General features: G+C 44.4%; 1 protein-coding gene and 1 non-coding gene across 4 annotated transcripts in view; both read right to left on the bottom strand.

Annotated features, from left to right (window-relative positions):
• LOC126272245 (solute carrier family 52, riboflavin transporter, member 3-A-like) overlaps positions 1-22,678 on the bottom strand; it is an 84,148-nt gene that overhangs the window by 41,234 nt on the left and 20,236 nt on the right. For all 3 annotated transcript variants that reach the window (XM_049974950.1, XM_049974952.1, XM_049974951.1), the window contains exon 2: positions 2,161-3,370. In XM_049974950.1, the coding sequence (XP_049830907.1) occupies positions 2,161-3,370 (1,210 nt within the window). The remainder of the gene's footprint in view (positions 1-2,160; positions 3,371-22,678) is intronic.
• Trnas-cga (transfer RNA serine (anticodon CGA)) lies at positions 1,234-1,310 on the bottom strand. Its single transcript has one exon. It is a non-coding gene; the product is annotated as a tRNA-Ser (tRNA).

Below are 22,678 nucleotides of genomic sequence, written 5' to 3'. Positions count from 1 at the left end.
TTTGTGGAAGAGATTCTGAGGACGATGAGGAAATAATTCACATAGTGAAGCACTGAGGGAGCCACCAGGACAAGGTTTGGCACCGACAGGGCATAAGCGCCCTTGTTTCGCGCTGGAGAAAGGTCATAGAACAGGATGAGATTACGTGGAAAAATAGGGTGTGTAGATAAAACACCATTCTTTCGTGTGTGTAATTCTCATTACGCCCAATAAAGAATTGTTGAAGAAAAAAGACGCGGTGAATCATTTTCAGGGAAACTCTCGTATAAGTAGTTGACTGTTTCGTTTGGCGTTATTTCCAGCGAAAGAAGCCACTTTTGGGGAGGATGGAGGCCGGATAAGAGAAGAAAAATACAGCTGAGGTCACTAACCTCCTCCTGCGGTAGTGCTCAGCTCGGTGGTAGAACAGAGAATATATTTGGTGTTACGAGTAGAAGAATGATAAACATTAGACGGGTAGATAGAATAACTAATGAAGGGGCACTAAACAGTATCTGGAAGTAGTGAATCATTAAGGCATCTCTTGACTAACAGAAGGTATCAGTTGACAGTACACAGCGTGAGGCATCAAGGAAATGAGATGGTCGTGTGTAGAAGAGTTGGTGGGGAATGGGAGGGATAAAACGGTACACTAAGATCAAGGGTTCACTAGAATATGTAGATTCATATACCAGGATGAGATTTTCACTCTGCAGCGGAGTGTGCGCTCATATGAAATTTCCTGGAAGATTAAAACTGTGTGCCGGACCGAGACTCGAACTCGGGACCATTGCCTTTCGCGGGCAAGGGCTCTACCAACTGAGCTACCCAAGCTTTACTTCCGCCACTACCTCGTCTCCTACCTTCCAAACTTTACAGAAGTTCTCCTGCGAACTTTGCAGTATAGGTCCCGAGCTCGAGTCGCTGTCCGGCACACAGTTTTAATCTGCCAGGAAGTTTTAGATGCATATGGTTGTACAAGAAGTGGAGGGGCTTGCGCACGGCAGATAAACGTATAATTCTGCAGCAAACAAGCCTTGGGACTGAAGACTACAACAATTCGAAAATACTATTATGTTACCGAATCCGGATATAAACTTACAGTACGTCCGTTACACTAAGTTCATTGTCATGGGCTGGTTTCACGACACACATCCTGCTTCCCAGAAACGTTACCTGTATTTTGTACTTCACGACGTGCTTTCAGTACACTGCAAGATTATTAAACACTCAGACGTCCTGGCAGATTAAAGCTGCGTGCCGGACCGAGACTCGAACTCGGGACCTTTGCCTTTCGCGGGCAAGTGCTCTACCAACTGAGCTACCCAAGCACGACTCACAGCTTTACTTCTGCCAGTACCTCGTCTCCTACCTTCCAAACTTTACAGAAGCTCTCCAGCGAACCTTGCAGAGCAGGTCCCGAGTTCGAGTCGCGGTCCGGCACACAGTTTTAATCTGCCAGGAAGTTTTAGATTCATATGGTTGTGCAAGAAGTGGAGAGGCTTGCGCACGGCAGATGAACGTATAATGCTGCAGCAAACAAGCCTTGGGACTGAAGACTACAACAATTCTAAAAGACTGTTATCTTACTGAATCCGGATATAAACTTACAGTACCTCCGTTACACCAAGGTCACCGTCATGGGCTGGTTTTAAGCCATACTTCCTGCTTTCAAGAAACGTTACCTGTATTTTGTACTTCATGACGTGCTTTCAGTACACTGAAAGATTATTAAACACTGAAACTTCCTGGCAGATTAAAGCTGCGTAGCGGACCGAGACTCGAACTCGGGACCACTGCCTTTCGCGGCCTAGTGGTTTACCAACTGAGCTATCCAAGCACGACTCACGACCCCTCCTCACAGCTTTAGTTCTGCCAGTACCTCGTCTCCTACATTCCAAACTTCACAGAAGTTATTAAAAATTGGTTCAAATGGCTCTGAGCACTATGGGACTTAACATCTGAGGTCATCAGTCCCCTAGAACTTAGAACTACTTAAACCTAACTAACCTAAGGACATCACACACATCCATGCCCGAGTCACGGTTAGAATCCGCGACCGTAGCGGTCGCGCGGTTCCGGGCTGAAGCGCCCAGAACCGCTCGGCCACACCGGCCCGCAGAAGTTATTATACACTGTTTATAATGGTAGTGGCGCCGCGTCGTAGAGCCTAGTGCTTACCACGAGGAACTCTCCACCCGCGTGGCCGACCAAAGGCGGTGACGGGCTCATCAGCGCGGTGACAGCGATGTAGACGGTGAAGGCGGCGCTGACCACTGACAGCGCGGATATTGTCCTCACTGACGTCTTCGGCAGGAAGAACTGCAGGAAACACGCCAGTGGGTTCGCCATGGCGGAGAGGCTGACCGCCAGGTGGTATGCGACGTTCCCGTACGGCAGGCACGAGTACGACTGGATGCTGGGGAACGCGCCGTTCCCGAAAGCCGCCACCAACGACACCAGCACCATCAGGTAGACGTAGGTGCGGCGCGGAAGCCGAGTCACTTCTTGCAAGTCCGACCGCCGGCTAGCTGCCGATCCGGCGCTGCCCTCTCCGCTGCCGTCTTTAACGGACTTTTCCGCCTTCTGCTCTCTTTGCGATCTCACTCTCTCACCCTTGCACACTTTCAAATTATTTAGAAGCGCGAAAGAAATTGTGCTAATGGCGAGGACTGCGAAAAGGATGAAGATAAAAACGGTAGTCGAGAAGTTCGGAGGAGGCGTGTACGGGGCGACTACCGTATAAGACTCGTCTGGGTTGGTGGCGTTCACGACAGTTTGGTTGACACAAGTCGGGTTGCCTCCGACTCCTTGTATAAGGGCGAACACACTCGGCAAGAAACCACTGAGGCCCTCGCCGACGAAATAAGAAGTGAGGTACGTCTCTCTGTAGTTCCTCATGAAGGGCATGAAGAGCACAGAGCTGGTGCAGCCGACGAGCGCAATGAAGAACGTCAGCACCAGTAGAGAGGTACTGCGCTTTTCGCCTCCGATGTACGTCGTCTCCTCGTACAGCAGAGCCATGAGCAAGAGAGCGATGGTCCCCATTATCAGTAATCCGTAAATAATGAAACTGTCCCGCAGTTTGCCCGGGAGGAACTTCTGTGTCAAGCCATATAGGATGGGTCCGATGTTGGCAATTTGTACGATGATGGAAATGAACGAGGGCAGGTTCCACCCTTCTGGCTGCGTCTGGACGAGCAGTGGTAACTGGACGTACATCCCGTTGATCGCCAACCATGTTCCGATCCCGAAGAGAACAGCCAGGACGTCCACCACTACTTCCCGGTCTGACAGTCCTTTGATGTGGAACTTCATGTTGATTTTGTGTTGAAAGGTACTTGGGACAGCGGGCAACAGAAGTGGAGTGCCTTCGTCGATTTCAGGCAACCTGCGAAAGATGAAAAATTTCATTAAAATCTATAATCAGAGCCGGTTTAAGGCACAAGCGGCTGCCTGGGGCGTCAAGCTGTGCTGAGAGGGCGGTCAGAGGCGCTTAAGTACAAAATCTGTACGTATTAGTGGCGAAAACGGACAAGCGTGAAAGCATACGATAATGGAAGCAAAAACATGTGGGTGTCCCCAAACCAGAAGTAATGTGTTGTTACGAGCCGCCACTGACTTCAGTATCAAATATTGTCCTAGTTACCATAAATGTATCTGAAACGAAAATTTTTCCTATAGGTCCCCCTTTTTTACCATAGCGTCCGTTCTTTTTGCTGGAAGTTCTCCACGAAGCTCATTATGTGATATTACGCTGAAGCGCCAAAGAAACTGGTATAGGCGCGCGTATTCAAATACAGAGATATGTAAACAGACTGAATACGGCACTGCGGTCGACAACACCTATAAAAGACAAGTGTCCGGTGCAGTTGTTAGATCGGTCACTGCTGCTACAGTGGCAGGTTATCAGGGTTTAAGTCAGTTTGAACGTGGTGTTATAGTCGACGCACGAGGGATGGGTCACAGCATCTCCGAGGTAACGATGAAGTGGGGATTTTCCTGTACGACCGTTAACGAGTGTACCATCAAAACCAGGAACCCGGTAAAACATCAAATCTCCGATATCGCTGCGGCCGGAAAAAATCCTGCAAGGACTGGACCAACGACGACTGAAGAGAATCGTTCAGCGTGACAGAAGTACAAAACCTTCCGCAAATTTCTGCAGATATCAATGTTGGGCCGTCAGCGTGCGAACTTTTCAACGAAACATCATCTATATAGGCTTTCGGAGCCTAAAGCCCACTCGTTTACCACTGATGACTACACGAGACAAAGCTTTAGGCCTCGTCTGGACCCGTCAGCACCGACATTGGACTTTCGATGACTGGAAATATGTTGCCTGGTCGGACGAGTCTCGTTTCATATTGTATCGGGTGGATGGATGTATACGGGTATGGAGACAATTTCATAAATCCATGGACTCTGCATTTCATCAGGGGACTGTTCATGGTGGTGAAAGCTGTCTAATGGAGTGGGGCGTGTGCAATTGCTGTGATAAGGAACCCCTGATACGTCCAGATACAACTCTGACAGCTGACACGTACGTAAGCATCCTGTCTGATCACCTGCATCTATTCATGTCCATTGTGCATTCCGACGGACTTGGGCAATTCCAGCAGGAGAATGCAACATCCCGCACATCCAGAATTGCTACAGAGTGGTTCCAGGAGCACTCTTCTGAGTTTAAAGATTTTCGCTGGGCACAGACATTATTGAGCATATCTTGGATGCTTTGCAACGTAGTGTTCAGAAGAGGTCTCGCCCCCCCCCCCCCCCTCCCCGTACTCTTACGGATTTATGACGGACAGCCTTGCAGGATTAATGGCGTCAGTTCCCTCGAGTACTACTTCAGACAGTCGAGTTCATGCCAAGTCGTGTTGCAGCACTTCTGCATGCTCGCGGAAGCCCTACACGATATTAGTCAGGTGTACCAGTTTCTTTGGCTCTTCAGTGCTCAAAGCCATCACTAACATATTTTCCTCTCCCACATCAAAAGACATGTAGATGACTAATGATATCACCCACGCAGGGCGCCAAAATGTAACGAATCGAAAATTCTTAGGGAGCTCTTGCATAAACTGACGTACAGATTACTAATTACCTTGTCCCCTGCTGCTACGGTCGCAAGTTCGAATCCTGCCTCGGGCATGGATATGTGTGATGTCCTTAGGTTAGTTAGGTTTAAGTAGCTCTAAGTTCTAGGGGACTGATGACCTTAGAAGTTAAGTCCCATAGTGCTCAGAGCCATTTGAACCATTTTTTGTCCCCTGCTGGGTGGTGATGTGTGACTTTATTAAACAAGGAAACTCAAACACCAAAAGGTTGTAAGATTAAGGGATTGATAAGTAAATGGAACCGATTGCTTAGAGGAATAAAACATGAAATGAGTGTATTTTCAGTAACTTTTATACACATCTAGAAAAATTACATATCTCAGGGCCGATTTGACTGGGCGTGAACACGACTGGCTATTAAGGGGAAGGAGGGGTGGATGAATCATCTCACCATTCTTCATGGACGTTATCGTGTGGTGCTGACGGCGGAAGGCGCCCGGTCGGGACGGCGTGTTGACTCATAGCTGTGTGGAGCGAGTCGGCCGCTCTCCTCGGTGTGAAGCGAGGGCCCTGATCGGTCTCCATTGACAAGTCGCCGTCTGTTGCCGTAGCCAAAGCAGCGTTATCGTGATGTCGGGTGGCGGATGTTGGAGATCCAATCTGGAGCCCTCGGGTCCTGTTGCTTCCGCGCTGTCTCACCACCGACTCTCCCTTTTCCACCTTCACTCCTCATCCATCTCTAAGCTCATCGACTCCTCGATATTTTCCTTCTTCCTCGACGTTGTCATTGGCGGACTAAATTTGTAGTGCCGCCCACTGACTGATGCCTGTTTTACGACCAGGTCTTCCAGTGTATGATGGAAATTGTCTATTGGGCTGTCGTGTGACTCGAGAATTAGCGTCTGTCTCACGATTTCACAGTCAAGGCTGTTTCCAGCATTGGCCGCTTGTTTCGATCACACAACACTTCTTTGAACGGTTTTCTCTGATTGAGCCCCGGCCACTCTCATGTTTGTGTGTCGTCTCAGAATTTGCTGGTGTTCGTGATTTATAATGGTCATCCCTACTCCCCAGAAAACATTTTTTCAAGCTCACTTACTTTTTTCGCAGTTCTTTAGTTTCACACGACTCCTTGTGCGAATTCTTAGTGTTTTGTGTACGTTCCTTCCCAGTGCCTGTGCGGTGCTGGAATTCTCGACATGTTCTTGCTTCCTGAGGCAGGTAAAAACAGCTGCTGCGAACCAGAAGATTCAGACGCCTCCGCGTGTGCGTTCTTGACGCTTTATCTTTGCTCTGTCTTATTGGCTGCCGGGGTCCAGTTTTCGGTAGGCTTCTCTTTGTTCGCCGGCTCTTTGTACGTTGTCCATTCTTCAGCGAGGAGAGGGTATCCTCCCGCCTTGCCCCGGTGTGGTTTCAGAATGGCTCCAGCGTCCAGTCTCGAGCTCTCGCTTCATGAAATCCGCCTCTCTCCTGGTCGTGGGTCGCTGGGGCTTCGAGTCGGCAAAAGTGGCCCTGAGTGGCGGTAGCCCAGTAAGCTACAAATCATCTTGACTTTACACACATGGTGTCCCAAAAGCAATGGTCAGTACTCAGGAATATTACAGGAACAATAATTCGAAAAAAATGTTAAGAGCTATGAGCTCTTCTTTGGCGGCAAAAAGGCCACAAACAAAAGAGGTTTGACATTAAGAAACGGAAGTTAGAAGAAATACGGAGAGCATATCAGACGAAAATAGAAGAGGGGATTAAGAATGATACTGACACATCAAATGAACATATAGAAGTAATGTGGAAACGATGTAAGACTGCAATCCTCGAGGCAGCTGGAGAGGTTTTAGGACATGAACGGGCTCAAAGGAAGGAAGACTGGTTTGACGGAGAATGTATAAGAAGAATTGAGAAACTTAATATAGCACGAATGAAACTATTGCAGAGAAGAACTCGAGCAAATCTGAATGAATATAATTAAAAGCGCCGTGGGTCTGCAGACATAAGAAAAGAGAACTAGAAAGAAAAAACTGGAAGAAATTGAACAGCTCGGAGAAGAGAAGCAAAGTCGTGAAATGTACCAAAAGATTGAAGAAGGAAAGACCGGGATCCAATCCAGAACAAATATGTGTAGGAACAAAGAAGGGGATTTGATAGGGGAGAGTAATAAAATACTTGACAGGTGGGCAGAATATTTACAAGAGTTACTGAGCCCAGAACTAGAAGGGTTAGAACGAGAGAGACTGGTGGAACTAACCTACTGTGGACCAGAGGTTGTAACACCTGAACCTACACTGGGGGAAGTGATGCAAGCCATCAAAACCTTAAAAAACAATATGGCGCCTGGAGAAGATCACATCCAGGCCGAACTTCTCAAATATGGTGGGGAAACACTGTGGAATATCTGGCAAGAGGAGAGCATGCCAAAGGAGTGGAAAACTGCAATAATGTGCCCCATACATAAAAAGGAGATGAATTAAACTGCCAGAACTATTGAGGAATCTCCCTACTAAATACTACATATACAGTTTTCTCCAAGACTCTAACCAACAGGCTTACTCCATACGTGGAAGAGAGAGTTGGAGACTATCAGAGTGGCTTTAGAAGAAATAGGTCAACAACTGACCAGATATTCACATTGCGTATACTACTTGAAAAATGTTACAAATATCAAATTAACATACACCAGCTTTATATCGACTTTAAACAAGCCTATGATAGCATCTCGAGAGTTGCATTGCGGAATGTAATTGAAGAGATTGGAATACCTAAGAAGCTCATTAAAGTCCTATGATGACCCTCAGCGAAACCAACTGTAAAGTAAAAATACAGGGCGAAATCTCCAGAGAACTGGAAGTGAAGAAGGGACTTATACAGGGTGACAGTATCTCCTCATTGCTATTCAATCTTTGCCTAGAAAAAATCATAAGTCAGATAGAGTTAAACAAAGGAAGAACCTAATTAAACCGTTCACTACAGTACCTAGCCTACGCTGACGACGTGGCATTACTCGGACGAAACACTGCTTTGCTAGGCGAAGACTATCAACAATTGGAGAAAGGTGCAAGAGAACTTGGCCTGAGAGTCAATGTCGAAAAGACCAAGTATATGACAATGACCAACCAACAAAACCTACCAAATCTCAGGATAGCCGACAGGGAGTTTGAAAGGATGAAGGATTTCAAGTACCTTGCGTCGACTATCACTGAGACAAATGACATTGTAAGTGAGGTGAAAGCCCGAATAGCAGCAGGTGGCAGATGCTACTTTGCCGCATTACCCATGCTTAGGAGTTCGCTTTTAGCACGAAAATACAAAACCCTAATTTACAAAACAATTATAAGACCAGTTGTCATGTATGGTGCCGAAACGCGGACCATTACTGTAAATGAGGAAAGGATTCTTAGCATTTGGGAGAGGAAAAAGCTACTTATAATATATGGCCCAATATATGATCAAGAAGGTTGGCGCATTCGTACGAATGCAGAACTACAACACCTTTTTGAAGCATCTGACATTGTCACTACCAGTAAAATAAGAAGACTGCGGTGGGCAGGGCACGTGGTGAGAAGACAGAGCTGGTAAGAGGATTTTTGATGGTTAGGCTGGACGCAGAGGGGACGACCCCCACAAAGAGATGGATGGATGGGGTTGAAGAAGACATGAAACAGCTGGGTGTCAGAGGATAGAGGCGGAAAGCCATGGATCGGATAGAATGGTAGGATATTTTGATGCAGGCCAAGGCCCTTCAAGGGCTGTAGAGCCGAGGAGTAAGCAAATATGAGCTCTCCTTTATCTCTGATACTATGAAACAAATTTCTGTTACTGCAAGGTCTTTGCTTTCCATATTTTTGAGAAGTGGTAGTATGAACTAAGATAAGAAAATAATGCACAGTAAACACCGGCTCTAAAGTGCACACCTTAAGAGCTATGAGCCCTTTTTCATCTTCCTACTGTGAAGCACGTTTCGTCTACTGAGCAAAGACTTATAGCTCTTAACGTAAGCATTTTAGAGTCCATGTTCACTAGACAATCTTTTATTGTTTTGATCCGTAATACCTCCTTCCAAAATACGTGAAACAAAGAGTTTGCAGTAACAGGCTTCACACTATCGATATAAAGAAGTGCTTATAGCTCTTAAGGTAAGCATTTTAGCGCCCATGTTTGTTCGACTTCTTTTGCTTCCAACAATCGTTCCTATCGTATTCCTAAATATTTATCATTCCTCCTGTGACACACCGTGTAGCTGCAGTTAGTGGTGAAAGGAGCCTTTATCAACAAAGAACACATTTTACACCAACAGTTTCTCTAGTACGCTTGATTGGACCGCCAACTTTAATCATTGATTAGATTAGATTCCGTTTTCGTTCCATAGAACCAAAAATGAGATGATTCTCGTGGGTGTGGAACATGTCAGAAAGTATAACAAAAAAAAAAAAGAACAGAACATAGAACATTTGAATATAATACTCACTTTCCTGAACATTTGTCAGCAGCTGTTCAAGATATATGAATACATTACAGTAAACTGGAACTGCTAATATATCTGACACAATATACCTAATCTTGAGTGTTGCGATCAAGTGCAGTCAAAACTGAAATCTAACAGACATTTTTACTTAATCTGGTCTGCAGTTCCTGTTAAGACATCGCTCTATAGAATAGGCGTTACCTACCAACAAGTCTTTCAAACTCTCTTCAAACTGTGCTTTATCTAAAATTAGGTTTTTAATGGCCGCTGGCAATTTACTGAAAACAAGTGTTCCTGAATATTGGACCTCTTTTTGGACTAAGGTATGTGGTCTTTATTTATTGTTCTTATTCCTAGTATTGATACTCTATAGTGAGCTATTGGCCAAAAATAGAGACGTATTATTTACAATAAATTTCAATAAGGATTAAATATACTAAAAAACAGTGGTTATAATACCCAGTTCCTTGAACAGGTTTGTACATGATGTTTTTGAATTTATTCCACGAATGACTCACATTACACCCTTTTGAGCTCTAAAAAGTTTTGCGCAGTGACGAGTGACCAAAGAATATGATCCCATGTGACATAACATAATGAAAGTAAGTAAAGCATGCAAGTTTTTTTATATTTATATTTCCTGCATCTGACATTAATCGCATTGCAAATACAGACTTGTTTAGGCGTTTCAGAAATTCTGTTGCATGCCCTTCCCAACTGAATTTATTACCGAGTTGTGATCCCAGAAATTTAGCACTCACAACCATTTCTATGTGCATGTCTTTATACGTTATACACATGCTGAAAGAAAATCTCTTACAGGTTCTGAACTCCATGTAGTGGGTTTTTCAGAGCTTAATGACAGTGAATTAGCTTTAAACCATTTATTAATGTAAGTGAAAATTTAACTAGCAGCCATTTCTAAATCTGTACTTGACTTGCTATTTATTGCGATGTTTGTATTGCTGTAAACAAAACAAACTTAGTATCTGGCAATGTAACAGACGAAAGGTCATTAAGAACACAGGGAAAAGCAACGGACCCAAGATGGAATATTGAGGAGCAACAAATGTAATCGATTTCCAGTCAAATGAAGACTGATTTCTTACTCCATAGGTATTTCGCAACGACACCCTCTGTTTGCTCTTAGTTTTGTAAGACTCGAACCATTTTGCAGCACTGGCAGTAACACCGTAATATTCTAAGTTAATTAAGAGAACGTGATTCACACAGTCAAAGGCTTTTAACAGGTCACAGAAAATAGCAGTAGCCCCTAATTTATTATCTAATGAATGAAGTATATTCCCACTCTACGTTTAAATAGCCATGCTCTCAATAGATTCTGTTTCAATTTTGAAAGATTTTTCTGAGTTGAAGGGTAGAAAAAAGTGATCATGTTTTTTATCCTAGGAAATAATTATAAGTATGTATACTGAAGAATAGGAATTAATAGGAATTATACGTGACATTATTAATATAATATTTCTCTTTCGTATCACACACAAATCTGTATTTTTCTCTTAAGTTGCATACATAAAAATTCTGAACACCTTTTCAGTTTTCAGCTACTTTCATGGAATATTTTCTAAACTGTATTTACTTACCGATAAACTTTATTTACGTACCACATACAATCTACACAATTAAACAGTGACTTATGTTTAACACGTCAATACAAAATTAGATGGTATTTTGGTATTTGTCCTGCTTTTCCCGATGAAAAGTGAATTATCGTTAAAAATGTTCTTTTAGTTAACCTAAAATGTCAGAAGTTTTATATTTTCATTCTTCTACTCGATTTAATAGATAGTAAATTTTTATTAGCGCTAGAACAATTCAATGAATCTAGTTCTTCCTGCTCTCCCTAATATCCTCTACAGATCTCAGAAATTATCTTAAATGCTAGTGTATTTCTTCTTCTTTTAATTTTTACCATGCTGTTAACAATCATAAATTTATTTCTATTACAAGCGAATGTGCATGTAGCACTTATATGAAAAAAAAGACAAATGAGAGTAGGATTCACGCTCTGCGTGTTCAATGCAAACACAGTAACGTATTATGTAATGTGTACAGCTACAGGTTTTTATGAGTCAATTTGCGAGTGCCAAAATATCTGGTACAAATGGCAATACCTTTCTATTGTATTGACGTAGAAGCTTAAATTTTTTACACCGCCAAGGGACCATAGACCTGAGCATTTGAAACAAATTTCAACTTGTAACCTCTGCCCGTTACTGAGAATTGGGTATTAACAAACGGAAGACAGACAACACACTGATCCTATAACTGCTCCATTTTTACCGACTGAGGTACGCAACCCTAAAAACGACCTATTTCCACGATCACCAGATTTAGGTTTGTTTCTAAAGGTCTTACCAAGATCCCAAGAAAAGGCAGGTAATGACTGTGGGGAGGGGAGGACATCCAGTGATATGCCTATGTTAAAAAAAATTATCGAACCGACCGTGCAGGCTATTTGAAGTACAAGTTATTTTATCCCTGATAATTTCAGAGTTCTCAAGAGTGTGTTATTCACGCAATCCAAGCTGACACTCAGCTAATGGGAGCGACTGTAAATGGTAAATGCCTTTGCTATCGCTCCCATTAGCCACCGCGGTGAATGTCAGCTTGGACTGCGCGAATTGTATTCCTGCCAACGTTGACAGTTACCTGTCATACGTCTAATGCACGACACCGGTAGATATTTAGAAAATACGACAACCTTTTGTGTACTAGCAGTAAGATGTAATCCGAACCACAGCATTCACACGATTCATCAACAGAGCTTACCTGACAGTATTCTGTGTGTTATATTCTGAGACGGAGAGTCGATAGTCAGTGACGTGCCATAATAGAACACCGCCTGTGCACCAAATCGTTTGCAGCCAGCTGTGTCGCCATTCCGCACTTGCCGGCTATTGCAACCATCAGCAGATCGCTGCGATCTTTAGTGTCGCGGAGTTAAAGGCGAGGATAAAGTAATCCTTGCGTTATCTTGCACTGCAGGAGAACAATGCTCGCTGACATGAGACTACCACTGACACGCATTATCAGTCACGTAGGGCCAGCTTAGCATTCGCTGAGGCGGGTACCATCTGTTCCCGCGATAAAAGCACCGCCAAGTTCGCAACGAACACACTCTGTTTTCTCAGGAAGTAACCAGTTCTCAACCCGAGTTCAAGAGTTCAACCAAGGCAGAAGTAAAGCTGTGAGGACGGGACGTGAGTCGTGCTTGGGTAGCTCAGTTGGTAGAGCACTTGTCCGCGAAATGCAAAGGTGCCGAGTACGAGTCTCGGTTCGGCAGACAGTTTTAATCTGCTAGGAAGTTTCAACGCTATTGTCGCTCTGTACTCTTTCCCCTTTGTGTCTTTTTCAGGGGTGCAAGCGGCTCTGGATTCTTTTTTATGCAAGACAATGTTTGATCGCTTCGAACTGCCCAGATCGAGTAGCTCTTGGAACGAGAGGATATTCGGCGAATGCTCAGGCCTGCTTGTTCCCCCTACTTAAATCACATCGAACGCATGTGGGATGCGTTGGGGAGACGTAAGGCAGCATGCCCACATACCGCATCGCCCATCCAGCAGTCGTCACCCGCGCTGATGGAGGAACAGAACCCCCTATCACAAGCACTCCTTACCAAACTTGTGCTCACACACCCTATTAAGGACCATGTCCCGCCGTTTGTTATGTCTAGGGGACCATCATGTATCTTGCTGACTTAAACGTAATTATTGTTTTTGAAGCAAGGTGTAATTTTTTTCGTCACTTTGCGTATTTCTTTCAGTTACCTTCTGCACCACATTGTAGCAGATGTTTCTGTGTGTGGCCGAAGTTTCATCCAGCCTGGTAGTGACACATCGTGCGAAAGTTACTTTTGCCTTTAAGTTTTACACACCAGTGCATTTAATTTAGTTTTACACAAGGGAACTACACAGCGCTGCAGGGAGACAAACCGCACTGCTTAGACGAGCGTTTGACCTTGTGTACAGCAGGCGTGCCAGGAAATAAGGTATGTAGCCTCGTGTCCTTGGAGTCGTTCGCGACGGCAAACATGAATACAATGTTCTCGGTTTTCCAGCAGCGTCAATTCGAATAAAATCCTCGAGCTCTCGATGGCCATCTCCGCCATCGTCGTCTGGGGTTCACTGACTGCCGGGGCTTTCTTGCTTGCTTCGCAATTCACGGAGTTTCATACTCCGGTGATTTATAGGGTGGCGGATCACGCATTTCCTACTTCTTCCCGGGGTGTTGGATGTTATCTTCTCGTCTGAATCGTCCTCACGGTTGCGTTGCTGCTAGCAGTTCTTCTGGCTCATGTTGCGGCGTTCCTTTACACCAGCAACAGGGTCTGGCCACTTTGTGTTCGAGCGCCAGTGCACTTGGTTGCCCAAGTTGCGGACGAGGTCGTTCTCCGACGTCTGGTGTTCGACCGTGGGGACCACATGAAAATGGCTGGGCCCTTGAAAAACGCTCTGTCTTTCGAAATGATCCTTGTTGCTGCGGATTCGGGGGTTATGCGGTATTGGTTAGGGGTCGGTTGTCCCCTGGGTAGATGATGTTAGTGGAGGCGTCGGCTATGATGATGTGATTGTATGTTTGCTTACGAGTTACTTATGACTAGCGCCTGAATTGGCGGTGGATGGTAGTGACTGGTGCCCTCTGGTCAGGGTTGTCAGCCCTTCCCAAGACAGTTGATGAGTTGGTGTGGTGATGCGCGAGATGTTTCATAGAATTTTAATGACTTCTGCTTTATGATATGATAGAATGAGGGCTGTCTAGCATTTATTGCTCGAGAACCATGGAGCATCTATAACGATTCGGGAGGTTTTGTTTTGAATAATTTCCAACTGTTTGAGATTGGTGTCAGCTGCCATGCCCCACGCTACTGATCCGTGAAGGATGGCTGGCAGGATGATAGTTTTCCAGATTTTGAGTTTGGCAGGTACTGTAAGTCCTCTGCCTTTTAAGAGTGAATATAACTGAAAGAGCTGGGCGAGTTTTAGCCCCAGGTAGGTAACTTCCTCTTTCCTGGGTAGTAACTGGTCGTTGTGTGTGGTGTTCACTATGTGGCGTTTGATTTTGTGACTGAATAGGAAGGTCTGGCATTTGTCTGCATTTATCTTTATTTTCCACAGATTGCACCACTTTGTCACTTTGTCTAGGTGGTGTTGTAGGCTGTAGGCTAAATAGTTTATGTTCCTGCCACTGTGGTAGAGTGCAGTGTCATCTGCATACAGGGCAATGTTACCGCCCAGGTCCTTCGTCAGGTCGTTGGTGTATGGGAGATATAGGAGGGGGCAAAGCACAAATCACTGTGGGACACCTGCTTCTATATGTTTCATGACACTATTTGCTTCTCTATGCAGGAGTAGAATTTCCTGTCGGAGAGGAAGGACTGAATGATTTTCAGCGGGTGGAGAGGGCAGTTTAGTTTGGAAATCTTGTACAGCAAACCGTCATGCTAAACACGATCGAAAGCTTTTTCAATATCCAGGAAAATAGCCGCGGTGCTGTTGCCCTGTCTCTTCTCCGTGCAGACGTTTTCCACCAGGCGAATGGCTTGCTGTACGGTGCTATGCCCAGCAGGAAAACCGAATTGTTCTGGGATGATGATGTTGTTTGTGGATAGGAATTAGAGTAAGGAGTTTTGTATAAGAATATCGAGAAGTTTGGAAAGATGACATAGTAAAGAGATAGGGAGGTGGTTCTGTGGAGGTAGCTGATCATTATTGGGCTTTGGAATAGAGATTATCTTTGCAACCTTCCAGGCTTAAGTGAAATATTGTGTGGAGAGGCAACTGTTTAGGATGGCTGTAAGGTGCCATGGGGCTGCTACGCTCGCTTATATAGGCATGATGACATCAGCAGCAGCCAATCAGATCGACCCAATGTGGCGCGCGCACATAAGTCGACCCGGACAGCTAGCGGAGCTATTGCCCGTGGCAGCACCTGTGACGTCAGGTGGCGCCAGGGGCAGGCGCCACGTTCGAAATTGCCTCTCTCGCGTCGCGCATCTCTCTTTCCTTTCTTTCGATGTCCAACTCCCGCCCACATGCCCTGCTGAGTGTGTATCCCTGGTCTCCTGGTCTCTGTTGAAACTGTTGTTGTTTAAACGAATGTCGGCCACTTCCTTTATAACAGAGTCAAAATATTTATACGCATGAGCCAACACTTTTGTATTTTCGAAATGTATTTTATGTCTGTTTCCTAGGCAATGCTCCGCTATGGACGACTTGTCAAGCTCCCTTTGTTTTATATGGCGTTTGTGCTCGGTACAACTCTCCGCAACCGTGCGAACTGTTTGTTCAATATACATGCTGCCACATTCATAGGGTACACCATACACTCCGACCACTTGAAGAGCAATGTCGTCTTTAACAGGGCGCAACATATCTCGTATCTTGGGGGCGGGCTAGAACACTGGTTTTAGTCCATGTTTCTGCAGCAGACGTCCTAAATAAAATCAAATGGCTTTGAGCTCTATGGGACTTAACATCTGAAGTCAACATTCCCTTAGAACTTAGAACTACTTAAACGTAACTGACCTAAGGATATCACAAACATCCATACCCGTGGCTGGATTCGAACCTGCGACCGTAGCAGTCGTGCGGTTCCGGACAGAAGCGCCTAGAACCGTTCGGCCACCGCTGCCGGCCAGACGTCCTAACTTGCTGCTAGTTGCTCCACAGTATAGCGGGAATACAGGCCGTTTGGCCTCTTCTTCTGATTCACCAGGTGTCTTTCGTCGGCGGGCCTTGAAAGCGTTTGCGATGTCTCTTTTTCTGTATCCATTTCCCCCGAAAACACGTTTTAAGTTCTGCAATTCAGACTGTAAGTGGTCGTCGTCAGAGATAATCTTGGCTCTATGAACCAAGATCGAGAATTTTATTCGAATTGTCGCGGCTGGAAAACCGAGAACGTTTTATTCATATATCTAGCCTCATTAAAAAAATCCGTGTCATAATTCAACTTCTATAAACGTTGGGAATTACTGGCGTATGTTGGAAAATGCGACGTAGGAGCTGTAATTATATCTCGATATACATTGACGGAAAAAAATTTGCGACGTAAACGAAAGTTGGTTGTTTCTTCATCTGAAAGACGATGTCTATTCAAATTTCGCGCCAGTTACAAAAGAGTGGCACTGTGAGGACGCAAATCAGGGTTGCTTTATATACACGCTGTAACGTTCGGGAGGGTTAGTTACCATTGAGACTGACGTTGTGAGTTGAAGGTAGTCAAGAATGCCTTTAAGGTAACGAAGACACCATTATCAGCACCTCACTGAGATACGAGGCCGTGTAATGGATTGGCAGGAATGTAACATCTGTACATGATTGCTCGCGGTGGTGGTCCCGAGAATGGACGGTCCCTTGAAGTCTGGGCTCCGGACTGCCACATGGCGCTATCGACAGGAGAGAGTATTGTGTTTGGCGTGTGGCTCTGGCGCATCATGCTGCCTCTGCGGCAGCAGTTTGGGTAGCAGTTGGCGCCACAGTGACACAACGAAGTCTTAAAAATCACTTACTTCAAAGACAGCTCCGAGCCAAAAGCCCTGTAGCGTCTATTCCACTGACCCCAAACCACACCTATTTGTGACTTCAGTGGCGTCAAGCGAGAGCTCACTGGAGGGAAGCGTGGAGGTCTATTGTGTTTTCTGATGAAAGCTGGTTCTGCCTCGGTGCCAGTGATGGCCGTGTGTTGGCTAGGAGGAGGCCAGTTGAGTACCAGCAACCAACCTGTTTGTGTGCTGGACACACTGGTCCTAAACCTGGAGCTATGCTTGGGGGTGTGATTTCGTGTGATTGCAGGAGCATTGTCATCGTTATCCCACTCACCCTGACAGCAAATTTGTACTTTTGTCTGGTAATTCGATCTCTTGTGCTGCCATTCATGAACAGCATTCCAGGGAGTGTTTTCCAACAGGATAACGCTCGCACAGTTACCACTTTTGTAATTCAACTCGCTCTCTATCTTGGACTTCTGTATCACCTGATTTGTCTCCGATTGAGCACACATGGGACATTAGAGTACGACAGCTCAAGCGTGTAAGACGTGTATATTTCTATTGTCTATTGTCAAACCACAATTTATGAAAGATGTTTGTATTTTATTAATTGGATTAAGTAGGAATAATTAATATTTGTCACGTTGGAAACAATAGTGGTAGCAGCGAATGTCTGCACCAAAATATTGTTGGCAAGAGAGACTGCACATTGATATAATTTTAAAAAGGGAGGGAGAGACAGCGTATGGATACATTTTAAGAAAAGAGCGGGAAAGACCTCGCATTTATACATTTTGTAATGGTAGCAGGGATGTCTGCACCAGAGAGCATTGTTGGTAGGAGAGACCGCACTTTAGCGTTCGCAGGAAGCTAGTAGTAAGCGAGATGTGAAGTGACTCGGTAGCAGATCTGAAGAGACTGGTTGAGAGCAGCAGAGTGCCTGCCAGCCACCAGCTATGATTTACAAGAGATTATAAACGGATGTACAGAGACATCAGTTAACTATTATCATAAGAGAAACTAATATTATTGAGTTAATTTTTTGAGAAACTCAAGACTACTGAAGGTATGTTTGCACAATGCTAGTTGTAAGATTAAAGTCGCATTTGAACGTTTGTAAAATCATTTCATTCAGAATATAATTAATTTTTGCCAGCAACATTGCATTACTGATTATAATCAGTCCCAAAAAAACTATCAACGTAAAACTTTGCAAAATTTTATTGTTGTCAAGAAAAAGTTAACCATGAATTACGTAACTTCAGTCAAATTAATTAAAGAATAACGTAAGCTTTGCTATTAAAGAACAACGCCAGCTTTGGTAATAAATACAGCCACTTATTATGACAGCCCACCAGCAGCTAATAGAGGATAGAAAGCAGAGTAAGTATATTCATGTCGCAGTTCGATGTAGCAGTCAGACGGCGATCCAGTAATAGTAAAAATGGTAAGGAACAGTTTGGGGTTATGGCAGGTAACGACTGAGGACCACGACGACGACACATTCTATGTTTCATCGAAATAATTATAAAATCGCTTTTAATTGTTGTTGTTGTCTTGAGTCCTGAGACTGGTTTGATGCAGCTCTTCATGCTACCCTATCCTGTGCAAGCTTCTTCGTCTCCCAGCGCTTACTGCAATCTATATCCCTCTGAATCTGCTTAGTGTATTCATCTCTTGGTATCCCTCTACGATTTTTACCCTCCACGCTGCCCTCCAACACTAAATTGGTGATCGCTTGATGCCTCAGAATATGCCCTACCAACCGATCCCTCCTTGTTGTCAAGTTGTGCCCAAACTCCTCTTCTCCCCAATCCTATTCAATACTTCCTCATTAATTATGTGATCTACCCATCTAATAATCTTCAGCATTCTTCTGTAGCACCACATTTCAAAGGCTTCTATTCTCTACTTGTCCAAACTATTTATCGTCCATGTTTCACTTCCAAACATGGCTACACTCCAGACAAATACTTTCAGAAAAGACTTCCTGACATTTAAATCTACACTCGATGTTAACAAATTTCTCTTCTTCATAAACGCTTTCCTTGCCATTGCCAGTCTACATTTTACATCCTCTCTACTTCGACCATCATCAGTTACTTTGCTCCCCAAATAGCAAAACTCCTTTACTACTTTAAGTGTCTCATTTCCTAATCTAATTCCCTCAGCATCGCCTGACGTAATTCGAATACATTCCATTATCCTCGTTTTGCTTTTGTTGATGTTCATCTTATATCCTCCTTTCGAGACACTGTCCATTCCGTTCAACTGCTCTTCCAAGTCCTTTGCTGTCTCTGACAGAATTACAATGTCATCAGCGAACCTTAAAGTTTTTATTTCTTCTCCATGGATTTTAATACTTATTCCGAATTTTTATTTTGTTTTCTTTACTGATTGCTCAATATACAGATCGAATAACATCGGGGAAAGGCTACAACCCTGTCTCACTCCCTTCCCAAACAATGCTTCCCTTTCATGCCCCTCGACTCTTATAACTGCCATCTGGTTTCTATACAAATTGTAAATAAGCTTTCGCTCCCTGTATTTTACCCCTGCCACCTTCAGAATTTGAAAGAGAGTATTCCAATCAACATTGTCAAAAGCTTTCACCAAGTCTACAAATGCTAGAAACGTAGGTTTGCCTTTTCTTAATCTTTCTTCTAAGGTAAGTCGTAGGGTCAGTATTGCCTCACGTGTTCCCATATTTCTACGGAATCCAAACCGATCTTCCCCGAGGTCGGCTGCTACCAGATTTTCCATTCGTCTGTACAGAATTCGCGTTAGCCTTCACCACTTCATCCCTCAAAGCTATCCACTTTTCTTCTACTGTATTTCTTTCCCCCATTCTTGTCAATTGTTCCTTTATGCTCTCCCTGAAACTCTCTACAACCTCTGGTTCTTTCAGTTTATCCAGGTCCCATCTCCTCAAATTCCCACCTTTTTGCAGTTTCTTCAGTTTTATCTGCAGTTCATAACCAATAGATTGTGGTCAGTGTCCACATCTGCCCCTGGAAATGTCTTACAATTTAAAACCTGGTTTCTAAATCTCTGTCTTACCATTATATAATCTATGTGAAACCTGTCAGTATCTCCAGGCTTCTTCCATGTATACAACCTTTTTTTATGATTCTTGAACCAAGTGTTAGCTATGATTAAATTGTGCTCTGTGCAAAATTCTACCAGGCGGCTTCCTGTTTCATTTCTTACCCCCAATCCATATTCACCTACTACGTTTCCTTCTCTCCCTTTTCCTACTACCGAATTCCTGTCACCTATGACTATTAAATTTTCATCACCCTTCACTATCTGAATAATTTCTTTTATTTCATCATACATTTCTTCGTCATCTGCAGAGCTAGTTGGCTTATAGACTTCTACTACTGTTGTAGGCGTGGGCCTCGTGTCTATCTTGGCCACAATAATGCGTTCACTATGTTGTTTGTAGTAGCTTACCCGAACTCCTACTTTTTTATTCATTATTAAACCTACTCCTGCATTACCCCTATTTGATTTTGTATTTATAACCCTATATTCACCTGACCAAAAGTCTTGTTGCTACTGCCACCGAACTTTGCTAATTCCCACTATATCCATCTTTAACCTATCCATTTCCCTTTTTAAATTTTCTAATCTACCTGCCCGATTAAGGGATCTGACATTCCACGCTCCGATCCGTAGAACGCCAGTTTTCTTTCTCGTGATAACGACATCCTCTTGAGTAGTCCCCACCCGGAGATGCGAATGGAGGACTATTTTACCTCCGGAATATTTTTCCCAAGAGGACGCCATCACCATTTAACCATACAGTAAAGCAGCATGCCCTCGGGAAAAATTTCGGCCGTAGTTTCCCGTTGCTTTCAGCCGTTCGCAGTACCAGCACAGCAAGGCCGTTTTGGTTAATGTTACAAGGCCAGAAGAGTCAATCATCCAGACTGTTGCCCCTGCAACTACTGAAAAGGCTGCTGCCCCTCTTCGGGAACCACACGTTTGTCTGGCCTCTCAACAGATATCCCTCCGCTGTGGTTGCACCTACGGTACGGCCATCTGTATCGCTGAGGCACGCAAGCCTCCCCACCAATGCCAAGGTCCATGGTTCATGGGGGGAGGGTAGTTATGTGACCAAGGCCAGATCAGTCAATCATCCAAGCCTCCCCACCAACGGCAAGGTCTATGGTTCATGGGGGGGATCGCTTTTAATAAGCAGCAATTAAATTTGTATGCGAAGATTGAGAAAGAGAATAAATTTCAAAGGGAAGATTTAATTTGTTGTTATTAAGGAAGAGATAGAAATCCTAAGGGAAGGGTTCATAGGTTATTGTAGTAGAGAAGGTTGCGTAACAAAAGAGATATCGAGGACACGGGAAGGTTTCAAGCGGAATCCACAAACAGGATTAACGGTCCCTGTTTTGACCGACCAAGTGCAACAGGCATGTAACTTCATCCCACAAACTGACATCCGGCAAGTGAACAATACCATGCATGCCAGATTTCATGCTTGCATTCAACATTCCGGCGGTGACACCGGTCATTAGTGAACCGGTATTTCACATTTACAATGTCTTATCTCGCTGTTACGTTAACCTCTGATCTTGTAATGTTAATCACTTAGCTAGAGCAATGTATTCCCGAAATTTCAATACTGTAGATTAATTATATTTTGGTGCTGCGAGTTTTTCCGTCAATGTATTTCCTTGTTTTGGATATGTTTGGGGTGCCCTGTTCAACAGTCACAATATGCGCAGAATGTAATGGAAGCTAATGTAAAAACTGTAATTGGAGGAGTGTGTGTTCCAAGGTATTCGCTTAGTCTCTAAGGGAACTACACAGCGCTGCAGGGAGCCAAACCGCACTGCTTACACGAGCGATTGACCTTGTATACGGCAGCCGCGGCGGAACAGCTGCCAGGAATGGCCGCAAGGCTAGACCTGCCTGATAAACGCACCAGACCCGCAGGAGCCTCGCTAGTTTCTAGCGCACAACACGTTGCGGAATCGAGTGACGTAACGCACTGGTTGCGGCACTGGATTCACACAAGCAAAATCAGAGTCCAAACGGGCGTCTAGCGAGCCTCACGTAAGCTCAACGTCGTTTCGGTAAACGAGTCCAGGCGAATGCTGGTATTGTTCATTTGAACATAGCCGGTTTACTTTACTTTCCATATCGAAATGAGCTAGCAGAAATAACGGAAGGAGGGAAGGAAGATTAGAAACGGAGCACAAACTCAGATTATGGACGGAAATCGGACGAGTCATTCCGAAAGGAACCATTGCGGCATTTGCATGGGGTCGATTTAGGAAAGTCACAGAAAACTGAAATCAGAATGGTCGGACGGAGATCTGAACGTTTGCCCGCGGAACTGAACCGTTGTTCTCCCGAATGCCATTCCAGTGTGCTAACCACTGCGTTACTTCACTCGGTAGGAAGAATGGGGCGCATAATACAATCTGTTTTAAGAATAATAGTGTATCGTGCAAGGTAGACTGCGTGACGAAGGCCAGTTCCTAATAACAAGTAAATTAAGTGAAACTATGGCAGCAAAACGGGGATAATGGAATGTAGTCGAAATAAGGCGGGCGATACTGAGGGAATTAGATTAGGAAATGAGACACTTAAAGCAGTAAAGGAGTTTTGCTATTTGGGGAGCAAAATAACTAATAATGGTCGTAGTAG

The sequence above is a fragment of the Schistocerca gregaria genome, chromosome 5 (assembly GCF_023897955.1).
Source record: "Schistocerca gregaria isolate iqSchGreg1 chromosome 5, iqSchGreg1.2, whole genome shotgun sequence".
Taxonomy (NCBI): Eukaryota; Metazoa; Arthropoda; class Insecta; order Orthoptera; family Acrididae; genus Schistocerca; species Schistocerca gregaria.
Note: the sequence above shows the minus strand (reverse complement) of the source record. Positions and strands in the feature narration are given on the sequence as shown.